We start from the raw sequence: 13612 nt of genomic DNA, 5'->3' as shown, positions 1-13612 counted from the left end.
CGGGAAAGTGCCTTGGGCACCCTGAGGGGAGCTGACACCTGTGGTTCTCAGGACAGGTACTGGTGGGGTCACACACGCACACACCCGTCACTCACAGCGCTCCCACCTCTCCTCCCCTGCCGGCGTCTCACCCTGCACGTGCTCACACGCCCGTGTCACGTTCTCGCAGGTGCTCAACGAGGTGACTGAAGACAACCTAATAGACCTGGGCCCCGGGTCTCCAGCCGTGGTGAGCCCAATGGTGGGCAACACGGCGCCCCCGGCGTCCCTCTCCTCCCAGCTTGCAGGCCTGGGTGAGTTGGCGGTGGCGGGGTGAGGGAAGACAGAGAAAGCATCAGTGTGCTCCTGGGGCCTGGCCGGTTGCACCTGTCTGAGTGCATAACTCTGGCCCTTGCACTTGAAGTGTCAGCCTGTGTTGGCAAACAGGCGGGGGGCGGGGGGGCAAGTTCCAAGGAACCAGAATTTGTTGGCTTCTAGAAGAACAGCATAGCCGGCTGTGTTCTAGCTAGGACAGTCCACGTGGCTGAAGCCCTCTGCTTTGGCGTGTTCCCTGGGCCGAGGGCTAGGTTTGAGAAGGATGCTCCAGCCACATCAGATCCCAGATGGACAGACCGTGCCTGCGGGGGTGTGCCTTCCTCATCCTGTCCCGGCCACCTAAGGCGTTCGGGGTCTGACCCACAGAAGGAAGTCACCCCTTTCCCATGGTCCACTGGGTCCCAAAGGCTGTCCCTGCCTGCGTCACACCGGGTGGCACCTATTCATGACGAGTAACAGTGCTGATGTTGACGGCCTTAGCGAGCTGGGCCCTCGGAACTCTTCCCTCCCATGTGCTGGTCCTTCCCCCCCACCCCCGTTTTCTCCCCCTAATCCGTTTCTACCTTCATTTCAGCGAATTAAGCTTTTGTCGGTGGCCTGCCGGTTGCTGTCACCCTAGCTGTACCCACTCTCTCTCCATCAGCACCAAGATTCTACCGATCAGCCCGCATATGCCGCCAGATTTAATATCTGAAATTCAAATTGGAGCCACTGCCCCTCTGTTCAGCGCTGCCCGGTGTTCCCATGCACTCATGCGTCTGCCATCCCAGCCACTTCCCGCCTGCCGCCTCTCTCCACGAGGCCCGGCCCCTTCTCTGGCCCCCCAGGCCCATACCTTTGATCTTGCCCCTGCCCCTCCTCCTGCAGATTCAAGCTGCCTTCCCCCCACCCCAGGAGCTAGATCGGAACTGGACATTGTGGGTGCCTAAGAAACAGTGACAGGATGCGTACATGACCCTAGTCCTTAGATACTGTGAGTGCGTTAACGAGGGACACACGGAGAAAGGGGCATGATGGGAAATCGCCGCTGCCCTGGCCCTCGGTCCCCACCTTCTCACACCAGCAGGGCCCCTGTCACTCCTGACACTTTGAGCAGCTTGTGGGGAGGGGGCGGCAGTGGCCGTGCCTGCACGTGGCGCCCGGGAATGCTGCGGGACGGGGCCTGACGCTGTGTTCTCACGTGCGTGTCATCCATTCCGCTGCCACAGACTTGGGGACTGAGAGCGTCAGCGGCACCCTCAGCTCCCTACAGCAGTGCAGTCCTCGGGACGGCTTCGACATGTTCGCCCAGACCAGAGGGAACTCCTTGGCCGAGCAGCGCAAGACGTATGTGAGCCCCTCCCAGGGCCCTCTCGGAACAGGGGTGAGGGGTGGGGGGTGGGGGGTGGGCCCAGGCCAGCACACAGAGGCCTTTACTTGCGAGTTGCTGCTTGCTGGGAACTTAGCGTGACCCACAGCCATGGAATGAGCGCCAGCCGCCACCCCTAGCCCTTGGGGTTTGCCCTGCCCATGCGCAGAGAGCTGGGAGTAGAAGGGGCAGCCGTGCAGGGGAGGAACAGGCTTCCGTGGCAGCAGCTCCGAGAAGAATGCGCCATATGGGAATGGAGGCGTCGGTTCCAAAATAGGCAGCCCCCTGCATGGGGGTGGGGGGGGGGCGGGGGAACCGAACACACACACGGCATCTGGGGGCATCCGGCTCCATGCAGGAGCACGCCGAGGCACCACGCCCCCATCCACAGCCTCACAGGTCCAGCTGATGGGCTCAGGGGCCCGGGAGCACCCCTCAGAGGCTGCTCTGCCCTCCTCCGGGGAGCCTCAGGGCACCTGGCACCCTGTCATGAGCTCCAGAGATGCCTGAAGCTTCTCGTCCAGCTCTCCCATGTGGGTGGCAGGGGCCCAAGCACTTGGGCCTTCCTCCACTGCTTTTTTCCCAAGCGCTTTAGCAGGGAGCTGGATCGGAAGTGGAGCAGCCAGGTCTCGAACCGGCGGCCACATGGGCTGCTGACATTCCCAGCATTGACGCTCAGGAGAGGGACTTGGAGGCACACGCCTTTCACAGGACCTGGGGGCGGGGAAGGATCAGTGGCTGAGCGCATGCTTGACCTTGGTGTACTGGTTCCAGCGGCGAGAAGACAATGCAGCCCTTAGCCTCTGCCCAGGGCCGAGGTCACGGAAGGTGCTTTTTCCAGTGACCTCTGAGGGAGGGGCCCTGAGACAGAGCGAGACCCAGGCCACCGCCCTGATCTCCCCTGACCCCTGGGGAGACCTCACTGCTCCTGCCGCCTCTTCCCCAGGGTCACGTACGAGGATGCCCAGGCCACCAGTGGCCTCGCCACTGCGCTTGATCACCGGAAACAGACCTCCGAGGTGGTACGTCTTCTAACCCCATTTCCTGCCTGGAACCTTCGAGAGGGAAAGTCGGGCAGTTTGGTAAAAGCTGGCTGGGAAGTTTGGCAAAGCCGGCTTGCACAGAGGGCAAGGACCCTCTGGGCAGTGACCCTGGGGGGAGCACCTGGATGCCACCCAGGGGTCTTCAGCCCAAGAGGGAGGAGGCAGGCTGAGGGGCACCCAGACAGCAGGTGGCAGGGAATCCCATCCTAGGAACGCCGCCCCCTCCTTAGGACGGCAGAGGCTGGCCGAGGTCTGCTAACCATTGGTGCTGCCAGGCCCAGCCGTGCCAACCCCAGTGGAACGCAGGGGAGGCTCAGATCCCGTTCAGGGGGCTGGCACAGTGGGGGGCGGGGGGAAGGAGGTGGCTGGGAGGAGGTCTGGAAGGAGCAAAGCCACCGAGGAGGCCTTGGGAGAGGAGGGCGGCTGTGGAGGGCGCCCCCAAGAGTCCAGTTCCCCGGAAAACAGAGACTTCTTGTCTGGGAGTTTTCTCCTTTGCGTCCGACTCAGAGCCAGGGAGGGGGCACTCATGAGACAGCTGCAGCTCCTGTCCCGGCGTCCGTCCACTGCTCAGGGGTCTGCAGAGGGATCTTTGCTTCCCCGGGGTTAGTTCTCTGCCACCTGCCCCCAGCTGTCCAAACTGGCTCAGGCAGAGGCAGCAGTGGGTGCAGCTCCTCGCCACCGGCCCCAGGCAGCCTCTTCTGCACTGGCCACCAGGGGGCGTAGAAGAGCCTGTGCTTGCCTTGGGTTCTAAGCACCACACACCCAAAATCTCGAGTGTCCCCCCACACTGCCTAATGCATGCGGGTGTCAGAGAGGCAGGCTAGGGACCTGTGACCCTGGCCTGGCTTGGGAACAGTCCCATCCCTGACCCCGGGGGCCAGCCTCGCCTGCTCCCCACTCTGGCCCCCAGGGACCTGCCCTGTCCGTACCAGCCTGCGGCTTGCCACAGCACTGTAGTTATCAGTACCCAGGCCTGGGGCCAAGTCCAGGAGACGTGGGATGACTGGTCACCTTTCACCCTTTGGATGCGTGGCCCGGACTGGCTCGCTCATGTCAAAGGTCCCGATGACTTGAGCAGTCTTCTGTTCACTGGCTGAGAAGCGTGGTGGCACCGGCTACAGCCTGGGGTGCCTGGTCCCACACCGCCGCGCTAACCCAGAAGTAGAAACTGGGCCACAGGAGAACTGAGACCACACACAGGGAAGACGGGGCGGGATTGTGTAGCCACACCTCCTGCGGGTAACCCCGTAGGAACTCTTGGTTGCTAAATAGACAGTTGGGGGGGGGGGCGGGGCAGAGCTGGGGGCTGTGGTGGGGGGAGCCTTGGGTCACATTTCCTTGCGTGACACACCATCGCATCTGAAAAGTGACTTTACCGACTTCTCTATCCTGGGTCTTGCTGTGACTTTTCTGTCCTCGGCCCAGCAGACAGGGGAAGGTGGGGACCCCGCCTTGGAGCCCATAGACAGCTGGCTCCTGACCCAAGGAATGGTGAGGAGCGCCCCGCCCCTCACCTGCCCGCGTCACAGCTGTGCTTTCCCCTCGCCACCTGCTCCAGCCCTGTGGTCAGACAGGACCAGGCCCGCTCGGTGCCAGATTCCCCTCCTGCCTTGTGTAATCTCCTGGAGCCACAGACTCCAGCCCCGAGACACCTGCGCGGATTGTCCTGCTGGGATCGGTGCCCTGGCTCCTCAGAGCCTGGGACAAAAGCAGGAACGAAGGGCGGGGCCTTGTGCCCCGCATGCCTCGCTCTGCAGCCCTGGGCAGTATTGGTTTTTTTCCAGGATGAGCGCGAGTTCCTCTGGCGTTGGCCTGGGAGGGTTCAAGTCCAAGTGTCTGATCAGCAGGAGACGCCCCTCTAGGCCAGCACCTCGGAACTCGGTGCTCTCAGGGTTGGTGGATTCTTCTGATTTAGAGATTTGCATCCACTAAGACGCCCCCCAGAAGGTCTCGAGCCTTCTGAAACAAACACAGCAGGAACAGAAGAGAGACACGAAACCGGACGGGACAGCAGCATCTGTGCAGGTCCTTCCTGTGTGGCCCAGAGCCCTGGCAAGATCTCTCCTGCCTCTTGGGTTTGGCTTGGTCCCGAGCCTGGCGCATGGACAGAGTGTCCAGGTGGGCCACCTACCTGAGCAAGGACTCGGGCCACACAGGACCCGTGCAGCTACCCGCCACAGTGAGCCTGGCCCAGGGCCTGTGCACAGTGGCCGCAGCAGGCCGGCTCTGGGTGAGAGGAGCTTCTTCCTCCAGCCTGCTCCCTCGTTTGACGCTCCGGGGCCCACTGGGCTGCGGCCCACTTGTGTGAGATCCAGGCCGCGTGCCCTCGTGCCTACCAATCCTGCAAAAAAAAAAAAAAAAATACTGCCCACGCCAACCGCCCTGAGTGTGGCCTTGGCAGCTGGCGGTGGCACCTGCCTCTGCCCACACAGGCTGCTCCCCGCCCACTGCCTGTCCCCACGTAGAACCCCAGTCCCTAACTTCCCAGAAACAAACCCAACTAACAGCGTCTGTCCATCGCTTTGCCTTATTTCCCATAGCGTAGAAACCTGGAGTCTTTCTAACCTTGCCAAGTACAGATTCTTTACTTGGAAACTTTTTGTACTATTGAGCGACACCTAAAGCTTCCAGACTCTTCCTGCACCCGAGGTGAGGCGTCTAGAAACAGCAAAGCAGCCCGCCTGAGCTACAGAAATCCCTCCTGTTGCCTTGAAAATCAGGCAGCTGCACTCCCCAGGGGAGGTCCCTGCTGAACACCTGGAGACCCCCAAGGCCCTGAGACACCTCCAGACACAGCCAACCAAGGCTGGGGTAGCAGGCCCCACCCAGATCTGAGATGGCCCCGCCCAGATCCGAGACGGCCCCGCCCAGATCCAAGACAGTCCCGCCCAGATCCAAGATGGCCCCGCCCAGATCTGAAACAGCCCCGCCCAGATCTGAGACAGTCTCGCCCAGATCCGAGGCCCCACCTCTTTCCACTCTGCGCGTGAGTGTGGCTGGGCTGATGGGCCCTTGCTCCCCCTGGAAGGACCGTCCAGTGCTAGCCTCTGTTCTTTTTCTCTCTTCGCATCTCTTCTCCCTTCCGGTCTCCCTCCTCCACCTGTTTCCTCTTTGCATCCTTTACCCAGGAGGGGCGATGCTAAGTCTCCTGGGCCCATCGGAGCCAGCAGCCTCCCCAGGGACCTGCCAGACCAGCCTCTGGTCTGATGAAGGCTGCCCCCCATGCGTCGAGGCAGAGAGCAGGCCCCCTCGTCCCAGCGCGGCACCCACTTCCCCAGCTGGAGCCCTCTTCCTCCGTCCTGTCTCTGCTGTTCCTGTTCCTGTGTAGTCTGCGGATGCAGGCCGGCCGCCATGTTACTGGAGGGCTCTGTACCTGCTGAGAGAGTTCCCCAGCCCTTATAGCTCGGGATTTGCTGTCCCGTGGCCAGGAAACCCACCTCCTCCTCAGATGGGATAAGCTTAACTGTTTGTTACCCAGCATGCTCCGGCTCCACGGCAGTTCATGCCCGGACGCCAAGGGCTGTCAGTTCATCAGGAGGGGTCAGTTCCGGTCATTTCTGCCCACAATGGGTGTCTGAACGAGGAAGCAGAAGCTCCAGCCTGGGCGTGAAGCGATCCCGAGCCGCGAGGGCTTTGACAGTGGGCTCTGCAATCACTCTATCTCACGGACGGGGACACAGGGACCAACGTTTGCCCAAGTCCTGTCCCCTGCCCCTGCCTCTCCACCCAGAGAGGGGCTCAGGCAGCAACCCAGGGAAGAAGAGAGAAGCCACTGGCCCCGCTGGGCCGCTCCCAGACTCCACTGGCTCCCCGGGGCGTGGGCTGGAGGGAGCTGTTCCTAAACATCTTGCTTATTTGGAAAAATCTGGGAGAGCGAGGAAAAGTGTTCCCAGAGTCGCAGGCCTGGGCAAGGGGCAGGGTTGGGGCGGGGGGTGATCTCTAAACAGAAACACAAAGATCTGAGCCAAAGCTGCAGGTTTAAGGCCTGTGAGCCCTTTTGTGGCATTTTTTTTAACCCAAGCTGTTGCCACCCAGCGCACAAGTGCCTTCCAGAGAGACCAAAGCTGGACAGGTAGCAAAAGGGTCCGTGTGTGTGTGAGTGTGAGTGTGAGTGACTGTGCGCATGTGTGTGCGTGTGTGTGATGACCACAACATGGGCCCTGTTTTCTCTCTGGAGAAGTAGCTGACTTCCCCACAGGGGACTTGGCCTGGGCACCGTCCTCCCAGAGCCAGGCTTGCCGACTCACAGACATGGAAACCGTGAGAGCTGGCACCTCCCATGCCCGGGCACGTGTCCAGCGAGAAAAACAGCGCATGAGCCCCTCCCAGCCCCGCATGAGTAACCCCCACCCCCGCACCCCCACCCCACCCATGCTCCGTGTCCCCAAGGATGCAAGCCAGGGTGATAAGCTCGGGCATCCTTTAAAACGGCAGCACGAGCCCTCCTCCTCTGGCCCGTGACTGCCTTTTCCCTGGGAGCCCAGGGAGGAAGACAGCCCAGCCCCCAGAGCCGCCGCTGCTGCTGTCACGCTGGCTCCGGGCCCTCCGCCCACGAGCCCCAGCCCTGTCCCGCCGTGGGCAGCAGGGGCCAGGGCTGCTGGTGTGAATTCTCTCCCTCTGTCAGGTCATGTTGTTTTTTTGGGCTTGGTAAACGCCGCTGATGCAATCTTCTCCCTGGAACTTTATTCTTACCCTAGATCCTGACATGGGACTAACGCCAACTCTAAACACAGCGCTTTTTTTCCCCCCTTCTAGAAATAATAGGCTTGCGAATGCCTCTCAGACTCAGGCCAGGAGGCAGGTGAGCCTGCTTAGGTGCTGTCACCTCCTTCTGGGGGCTGGGAGCCAGCGCTCCGTTAACAGGGCTCCTGGGAGCAGGTGCACAGTCACTTTTTGGCCATCTTGACAGCAGCGTAGTTTTAATGTTTCTCAGACTCGGCCTCCGCGGCCCTTGGCACAGGTGGCCTAAGGTGTGGGGACGGCGCCCACGAAGCCCACCCATCCCAGCCTACTCAGGAGCCCCAAGGGGCCTCCCCAGCGCCCCCAGCCTCTGCCCACCCCCTCCGCTCCTCGGCTGAACTCCGGAAAGAAGCTGCCCCCCCCCTCCCGCCAAGGAGGCTCAGAGGAGACGAAAGCCCCAGGATGGTCCCTCTTGCCATCAGAGGCCTGGTGCTGAAATGCACCCGCCCCTGTCAACAGGGACCACACCCGGGCTTGGCAGCTGCTGCCCACAGGCTGTCCTTGTGCCCTCTCGGAAGCATTTTCAGCTGAACAAACAGATTGCACTGCCTTCCCCTTCCCAGCCCCTGCACCTGGCTCCCTGCTCTCCGGCAGGCTGCCACCCCCCACCCCGGGGACACCAGGGGTCCCCTGTGGGCTCTGGCCGACACCCTGTGGGCTGGCTGCACAGGAGGCAGTGGGACGCCTCTGGCTGCCACAGCTGATGGGCCCCGGCTCCAGCGCCCTCTGCGGAGACTCCGCCAGCCGTAGTCAAAAAGTTGTCCATGGCAAGAACCCGTCCTGCCGCCTCCCTTCCCATAACCCGCCGCGGCCTCCTCCCCGCTTCCTCACCTGCCATTCCATGTGCAATGCCCCGAGCTGCCGTGCCACTTGTGGTCGTGTTATTGGTTTGTGTTGTTTTTTTGTTTGTTTGTTTTTTGAGTTTATTTATTGATTTATTTATTTATTTTGCTCCGTGTACGTTCTGGTTTGATTTGGGGGTTGCTTTGACGATTTACTTTGTTCTGGTGTTCTGTCTTCTCTTCGCCTGGCTGTGTGGGGCTGCCTGGCCCCCCATGCCCCCCACTGCTGCTTGCCGCCTTCATAGATCCCCGTGGCACAGCCCTCGGTCATGGACGACATTGAGGTGTGGCTCAGGACCGACCTGGTGAGACGCGAGACTTTTTTATTTCCGGTGCGGGCGTGGCAGGCCGAGGCTTCTCTGAGGACAGGCCTCGGAAGGCGGGTGGGGAATTCGGCAGGGGAATGGGAGCGGGTGAAAGAGAGAGACCCCCGGGGGCAGGCAGGACCGCGCACAGGCGCCAGCAGCTCACTGCGCATGCGCGTGCACCTGCCTCCCCACCCGGGACTCCGGGGGCCGGAGGTGCTGTGACAGCGCCAGCCCCCATGGGTACAACCTCCCTCAGACTCACTTCGCAGTCTGATGTGTGTCTGTGTGTGTGTGTGTGTGCACGCGCTTGGGTGGGTTTTTTTTTGGGGGGGGTAGGGGAGTATTTTTGTGTTTCGTATTTCTTGTTTTGGTTTTTCATTTCGGCTTTTCAATGATGAAATATCTACACGGGTGACTTGTTTCCACTGCCCTCTTGCCCACATCGGAGACTTTTCATTCAGGAGAACCCCTGCCTCCATCAAGAGAGAAAGAGAGAGAGAGGGGAGAGGGGGAGAGAGGGGTTGTGGGGGGAGGGGCAGATCCTTGATTCCCTCCTGGACCTGGAGGCTCAGATGCTCCGAGGGTCCTCAAAGGAGGCCTGCCCCCCCACACACACACGCTGCCTTTAACCACAGAGCCACCTCCTCCAGCCAGGGCCCCCCAACTTCTCCGGGCCCCGTGGCCAGAAGGCCAGGCTTCCCAAAGATACTGCCCAGTGATCTCTCTCCCAAGGCAATGCCTCAGACTGAGATGGCTTCTGTCACAGAAGGGGCCAGCGTCCTCCCCTCCCCCAGTAGGGAGACGACCTCCACCCACCCGGTCTCAAAAGGGCGGGACTGGGGCGCAGGAGGAGGCTGGTGCAGCTCCCATGGGCCTCCTGCAGTGGTGGTGTGGACAGCAGCAGGCGGCACAGCCTGGGGTGGTGCTTGGGTAGCAGGCCCTCAGCGTCTCCCCAGGGCGAAGTGTTGCCCAGGGTGGGCATGGGGTGGTCCCACCCCCGCCATGGCCCCGGCCAGAGAACCAGCCTCCTGCTTTTGGATTTTTCTTTCTGGTCCTTGTAACATTCCAAAACCTAGAACCTATTTTTTTAATTAGTTTGTTTTTTGCTTTTATTTTTTTAAAAAACAAAAATCCTCATTCTCCAACAAGAAGAGTGCTAAAAAAAATAATAAATTCAGGAGTGGGGAACCATGGGGAGTTTAGCTTGGGCTGTGGTGGGCGGTACCATCCAGGGGGGGTGGCCAGGACCAGCTGTGACACCCCCCTCTCTCTGCTTCTCCCACAGAAAGGGGACGACCTGGAAGAGGGTGTTACGAGCGAAGGTAGGACCCCATGAGCACCTTCTGAGGACCCCCCCGGCTCCCTGGTTCTGGGGACCCCCTTTCTCTCCCTGCTGTCTCCCCCGGTCTCATTCCTAGAGCCAGGGCCGCCCCTGCCAACTCCGGAACTTGGTGGAGGTGGGGGGTGGGGACGTGCTAGAGAGGGGTCAGGTGCTCCGTGTCTTCCCGAGCCTCCCCTGGCACGGCCGGCCTGTCTGCCAGTTACCGGGCCCCTACCCACCTGCACCTTGTTGGGCTTCCTGGGCCCCCCCCCCCCCCGCAGGTGACAGAAGCCTGAGGCTGGCCCCAGGCAGGAAGGGCCCGGAGCCTGACCGGCTGTTCGCCCTGCCCTCCCCCAAGGGTGCAGACCAGAGCTGGGAGGGAAAGAGGGGGGTCCACGCTGGGATGGCGAGCACCTGGAGCCGGCGGGGCGGGCAGCCCCCAACCCCGGGCCCTGGGCTTGGTCTGCGTTGCAGAGTTCGATAAATTCCTGGAAGAACGAGCCAAAGCTGCTGACAAGGTCCCGGACCTCCCTTCGCCCCCCACGGAGGCCCCCGCCCCGGCCGCAAACCCCTCTGGCCGGAAGAAGCCGGAGCGGTCAGAGGATGCCCTCTTCGCCCTGTGAGCTCTGGGCCGTTCGCCTCCTCCAGGCAGGTCACCGCCATTCCCCGGGTGGACCCCAGACAGTGGCCACCCCCACCCCGCCCCGCTGCCTGCGCACCTGTGTCTCCATGGAAACGCCAGTGTGTTTGCTCCCAGGCCCTCCCTGGTCAGGACCAGCTTGTGTCGTCTTCTTCTCTCTGAGTGCAGGGTCGGAGACCTCCCCCTCGCCTACAGACCGCCTAGGCCCATGGCCACCCTGGAGGGACAGGCAGCACCCCCCCAAGCCCTCGTGCCTGTCCCGTCCAGCTTGTGGCTCCCCCAGGCATGCTGCCCCCTCCCCTCCCTTCCAGAAAGGTCTTTGGGTCTGGTGTCTGGGAGGGCAGGGCCCAACCCCTCCCCTTCCCCCCACGGGCACCATCTCCCTCCTTGGACTGTGTGTCCTCTTGTGGCACTTGGTGAGCTCAGCACTTTAGAAGGCCCTGTGGGGTTCTCCCTCTGTCACTCAGCTGCCGAGAGCCAGGGACCCACCCACCCCAGCCAGGGACCTGAGGGCAGCATCGTGGGACAGGGGATGGGGGCCCCGGGGCACCCGACTGCATTGTCTCCCATACACCAACCCGCATGCCTGCACGCCCGCACCCACCTGCACACCTGTCCCAGGATGCACTGTGGGTTCTCGGGGTGCCTGGCCCAAGGCAGTCTCCCCACCTCTACCTCCAGAGGCCCGCAGCAGAGAGCGGTGCACCTCAGCCTCCCCCCTCAGACAGCCCTGACAGCCCGACTCCTGCCTCTCATGTCCCCAGGCACCCCTGTGGTCCCTCTCCTGACCTGACCTTAGGCTGACGGAGCAGGTGGGCGCTGGGACACCTGCTCCGTGATTCCTGGCTGTGGGCGAGGGACTCACAGCTCTGTCCAGCTTGGTCCGCCCTGACGCCCACCCCACACTGCTACGGCTGCGCTGCCCCGCCCCCCAGCCGAGTCTCAGGCCAGCTCGCTGGGTCAGAATCCCGGTCCCTTCCAGTACACGGATGGCCACATGTTCCCAGCCCGTGGTGCCATCTCCCCTCCCCATCCCCCAGCTGCCGCCGCCAGCTAAGCAGTGAGGAGGCCCAGAGACCGACCGGGCTGGGGCACCAGCCGGAGCAGTGCCCGTGGAGAGAGGCCCATTGCCGCCCAAAACTCCACGCCCCCAGTGCACCCCCACCCCCACGGCTGCCTCCCCAGGAAGAACAGTGGCTGGCCCCGGGGCCATCACGTCGGCGGAACCAGTGGGAAAAGTCACACCCCAGTCCTTGGCCCCAGCACGCGTCGCACCCCCGCTCTGCCCTGGCCCCTTTTCTCAGCATCGCTGTGGCTCCAAGACCAGCTTGGATGCCAGTGCCTCTGCAGGGCCCATGGCCAGGAGGGTGCAGGTGGCCTCCGAGGCCCGGGCCGCTGGGCGCGGTCTAGAGGGGTTGGCAGCGTGAAAGCCAGCCAGGGTTACCTCTGCCGCCAGAGCGCCGCCTCCTTGCTTTTTGGGAAGTTGGAGCGGGGAGGGGAGGGGGCAGGCCCCGCACCCCGCAAAGCCGTTCTCCATACCAGAGTCTCCCCCGCCCCCTCCAGCCGGTCACCCGCTCTGGGGGCAGAGACTGACAGAGGAGACCTGGCCTACGAATGCCCACCTGCTTTCCTGGTCTGCAGCCACTCCTACCTGCCGGGGGCGGGGGGCCGCCTGGAAGAGGCGCCCTATCAGGGCCTGGGCCGCCCCGGCCATCCTGGGGAGGGAGGGGGCGTGGCCTCGGCAGGCACGCCGGACCCTCGCGAGCCGCCCGCCCCTCCGCAGTGTTAGAAATCACAGATACGGTGTGTGCTTAATTACACTAAATTATCGCCGGCATTCCGCATTAAGCACTAATTACACCTGATGATAGGTTAAAATATTTATTTTGTCAAAATATTTTCTTGGGGATGCGTTTAACCTTTTCTGTGTTCCTTGTGTGCCGGGATGTTACAAAACGGGCCTCCCTCCCTCCCTCTGTGGCCAGCGGGCAGCTACGGCTAGAGCACCCGGGGCTGAGGCCCTCAGGCCCGGAAACTCTCTCACTGCTGGCTTTTGGCCAGAGGGGAAGGGGGCCGTCCATCTGTCCGTCCTGTCTGTCTGTCACCCTCGGTGTGAGTGCCTGTGCCTTGCTCCCAGCCCTGGCCCCCCTCTGCCCACCCCGAGGTCCGGGAACCCAGGGCACCCATGCGCCCTCCTCCTACCCACCCCACGCCCCATCCATGCCCACCCCGAAGAGCAGGGGCCCAGCTTCGAGTCCCTTCAACTGCCCGCTCGGTTGGCCACGGGGGTGGGGGGTGGGGGCGCCTGCAGCCAGTGTGCTCTCCCCCCTGGAGGTTGCTCCCTGTGGGATCCACTTCTGCAGCGCCCAGGAACCAAGGCTTCCAACCTGCAGCCACCAGCCCCCACCGCGGGGGAGGGGCGGGGAGGAGCCCCAGACCCTCCCTGGGCGCTGTCCTGGGACACCTGTCTCCCAGAGCTTGGACTTGGTCTGCGAGGGTTCTCAGGACTGCCCGGGAGCAGGGGGTTGGCGGGGGTAGGGATGGGGGGGCTACTGAACAGAGGCGTGTGTGGAGCAGTCTGGTGTCTTGTCGCTGTCCTGTGTCGCGGTGGGGGCAGAGGTGGTCTGGAGGGTGGCTCAGAGCTACCCCGGGGCGCCCGTCCTCTCAACTGGCTCTCTCTCGCAGAAGCCATCTCTCTCTCTCTCTCTCTCTCTCTCTCTCTCTCTCTGTTTGAGTCCTTGCATGTAAAATACTCCACAATAAATAATTGAGCAAACACTCCTGTAAGAGCTCTTTGCTGGCTCTGACCGCCCGCAGGGACGCCCCTCCCCCAGCCTGCCCACCTGCCTGAGCAGCCCCTTGCGGGGGGGTGTGTGTGTGCCAGAGATCAGCACTGTGGGTCCTCCTTTGTCTCGCTTTGCACCCCAATCTGGCAAGGGGAAGCTGCTCCCCCTGCCTGGAGCACCCACGGCATCCAGCAACAGCCGGAGGTGCCCTCCTGAGTCCCTATAGCCTGGCTGGGCGTCAGGCTGGTCCACAGAACCTGAGCTTGGCA

The 13612-nt window shown here is 62.6% G+C and overlaps 1 protein-coding gene across 4 annotated transcripts in view; it reads left to right on the top strand.

The window, feature by feature from the left end:
- Positions 1-13335, top strand: part of TOM1L2 (target of myb1 like 2 membrane trafficking protein) — a 122316-nt gene extending 108981 nt beyond the window's left edge. Inside the window, exons 10-16 of one of the 4 annotated variants that reach the window (XM_051829030.2) lie at positions 170-293; positions 1524-1641; positions 2610-2685; positions 4135-4197; positions 8534-8593; positions 9882-9918; positions 10392-13335. In XM_051829030.2, the coding sequence (XP_051684990.2) occupies positions 170-293; positions 1524-1641; positions 2610-2685; positions 4135-4197; positions 8534-8593; positions 9882-9918; positions 10392-10540 (627 nt within the window). In that variant the 3' untranslated portion in view covers positions 10541-13335. Of the gene's footprint in view, positions 1-169; positions 294-1523; positions 1642-2609; positions 2686-4131; positions 4198-8533; positions 8594-9881; positions 9919-10391 lie in introns of all 4 variants that reach the window. The other 3 variants (XM_070061568.1, XM_070061569.1, XM_070061570.1) reach the window with 3 other exon arrangements.
- The last annotated feature ends 277 nt before the right edge of the window (positions 13336-13612 follow it).

This window comes from Oryctolagus cuniculus, chromosome 17 (assembly GCF_964237555.1).
Source record: "Oryctolagus cuniculus chromosome 17, mOryCun1.1, whole genome shotgun sequence".
NCBI lineage: Eukaryota > Metazoa > Chordata > Mammalia > Lagomorpha > Leporidae > Oryctolagus > Oryctolagus cuniculus.
This window is presented reverse-complemented; position numbering and strand designations above follow the sequence as displayed.